A 2,723-nucleotide genomic window follows, 5' to 3' on the forward strand; every position below is an offset into this window, starting at 1 on the left:
TTTTCAATAGAGTTGATTTTCTTTTCTATTCTACATTTTCTACTTGTATTTTTATTTGTTCTAAAGAAGAATATTCAGCTTCTATTGCATATGTTTTTAATTTTTTGTAAAGGATTTATCTCTTTATTAAATAGATAATTTATATTTTTTGAATATAATATTTTTTCATCCATGGGAAAAAAAATAAGTATTTATTTGTATTTCTTCTAAATATTTATAAAATTTTTCTCTGATTTTTGTCCTTTGTTGTTGACTAAATGTTTCTATTAACCAAATTTTTCTATCTATATTGTGTTCTCCATCTATATCTTCTTTAATCCATTTTTTATCTACAGTAAAAGGTTCAATTTTTTCTATTGTATTTAAAACTTGAGAAAGTGTTAGACTATAATTTATTTCAGAATTTTGGTCATAAATGGAATAGAAACTTCTGGTATAGTTATATTGTCTATTTTAGTTAGATCTATATCTACTGTTGATCTGCTAATAGAATGGCTTGAGAATTCTCTAATAATGGATGGTTGTGTTATACGAATCGATCTAGACCTATATATATATATATATATATATATATATATATAATTTAAATAAAAAATAAAAGTGGGCTTTCATGAAAGCAAAAAGGAGTACTTTTAGATAAAATAACAAATAAAAACCACTTTTACCAAAGATAATTGACTCCTCGAATTTTATAGGAAATTCTAAAGACAACATCGAAAGGGAAAAATGTTAAATACTTTGTGTCACATCCATAAACACAATTTGTCAGACTAGTGTCGATAACCCAGGGGTAGAACAAGCTCATATAAAAATATCATTTGCTTAAAGAGAAACAACAAACTGTTCTGTCAGCAACTGAGGCTAGGCTAGTTCTTTGGCCCAATATCCTTCAGGGCACATATCTGCTCCTCACCCATTGCAGACATCACAGACACAACAAGGTCCTTACCCTCAGCAAATCCATCCTTTATCTGCAGTGCCCAATAAATGACGCATACACAGTCAGAATAATAAAAACAATCAGTAAACAGGTCAGTATGATATGTGAATTACAAGGAGTTTTAGTACAGACAAGGATCTAAACTATCAGGCTGTGAATGTATCAGACAAAACAGTCCTCAGCTTGTTTTCTTAAAGTTACAAAATTAATTCTCGCATTTTTTTTTAATGAAAAACACCATTCTAAACAGGCACATTAAAATTTCCACTAACCTGGGTAAGCAGATTCTCGTCAGTTGGAAGCCTCAGGTCATCCTTGGTGTTCCCGTTTTCAGTAAGCAGGCTTACCTATAATATCATTCAAGTATAAATTCAGACAGTTAAGCCAAGATCAGATCATTGTCTGTTTTCATTCTCAACTACAAAATCAATCTCATGTTATTTTAACAGCTTCTTAAATATAATAATATCTGGAGATAAAGTAAAATTTTAGTAAAAGTTTAGTTTTGTTCTGCTGTCAATTATTAGATATCACCTAAATATAACTTTTAAAATAATTATTACAAAAGTTTATAATTTTTAATCATATCATGATTAAACAGAGAGTAGAAAAAACATTTACATAGTCTGTATATTTCAGTCAATTCAAACAAATCTTTAAAACAAAAAACAAATTAAAAATAAGGTAGAATTTTATAATTATTTATGAAAATAAAAAAACAAAAGAACAGAAAACCCAAGTGGGTGAAACAAAGGAATAGGAACTCACAAATCCATCCTCAGAAATATCAATCAACTGGTAATCAGTACGATTCACGTGGGGAACCTGGAATGAAAAAAAGAGTTTAGTACAGCGAAGTATCATAAAAGAAAAGAAGATGAAACATACATCACAGTTGTGGGAAGAGGGAACAATATCTTCAAGCTTCTTGGCAGTGAAAATATCAATTCCAACAAAGTGGCACTTAGCATGACCGTGCTTCCCAGTCTTCGAAGTCGATACTTCAACAACCTGTGACACACACGCAAATACCAAATTATCAAAATCAAAAGCAAGAACAAGGAAGCGATGGATCTCGAGGGCCAAATGAAGCAATAATTAAAAATGATTTGGAATGAAAGGAAAGGATAAAACGACCAAGGTTGGTGAAAAACGACAAAGCGGAATAGAAAGAAAGAAAGAAGACCTTGCAGGGACGAGCCTTTATGACGATGTAACCGTTTTTGCGAATGGTGCCAGCTTGCTGAGGATAGGTTTTGGAGGCTCCTGCATCGGCTTTTGATTCGAAGTGGTGCTCTTCGTCTGACATGACTCGCTCACCGATTCAACTCAGTGCCTGCTTCAGAGGGAGAGGGAGAGGGAGAAATTGACAATACCAACACCACCCTCACTCCCTCACCGTTATATCCCCTCTCTCTCTCTCTTCTTTTCCCTTTTCACTAAATTCCCGGCCTCTTTATTATTAATATTATTCCAATTTATCTATTTTTCTGTTCATTCGTTCCTATAAAATGTTTTTTATTTTTAAATTTTTATTTATTCAAAGTTATTAATTAATAATGAATATATTAATATTAAAAACATATAAATCAAGACAGAATATCACTTTATATTTTTTATTCAATATAATTATTACTATATATATATATATATATATATAAATGTATATTAACATATATAATAAAAATTAATAAATAAATTATATTAAAAATATTTACGTTACTATTTTTATTTTATTTTTTTAAAATAATCTTAATCTAAAGACTAAAATAAAAATTTAATA

General features: G+C 29.7%; 1 protein-coding gene across 1 annotated transcript; it reads right to left on the reverse strand.

Annotated features, from left to right (window-relative positions):
• Window positions 1-617: 617 nt before the first annotated feature.
• Window positions 618-2,354, reverse strand: LOC113870743 (eukaryotic translation initiation factor 5A-2-like). The gene is made up of 5 exons (XM_027507188.1): window positions 2,127-2,354; window positions 1,829-1,951; window positions 1,709-1,765; window positions 1,213-1,287; window positions 618-971 (listed from the first exon to the last, which is right to left on the reverse strand). Exons 1-5 carry the CDS (start codon window positions 2,247-2,249, stop codon window positions 867-869), a joined length of 483 nt encoding a protein of 160 aa, XP_027362989.1. The 5' UTR covers window positions 2,250-2,354; the 3' UTR covers window positions 618-866.
• Window positions 2,355-2,723: the final 369 nt, after the last annotated feature.

Source organism: Abrus precatorius, unplaced genomic scaffold, assembly GCF_003935025.1.
Source record: "Abrus precatorius isolate BTA unplaced genomic scaffold, Abrus_2018 Scaffold10, whole genome shotgun sequence".
Lineage (NCBI taxonomy): Eukaryota > Viridiplantae > Streptophyta > Magnoliopsida > Fabales > Fabaceae > Abrus > Abrus precatorius.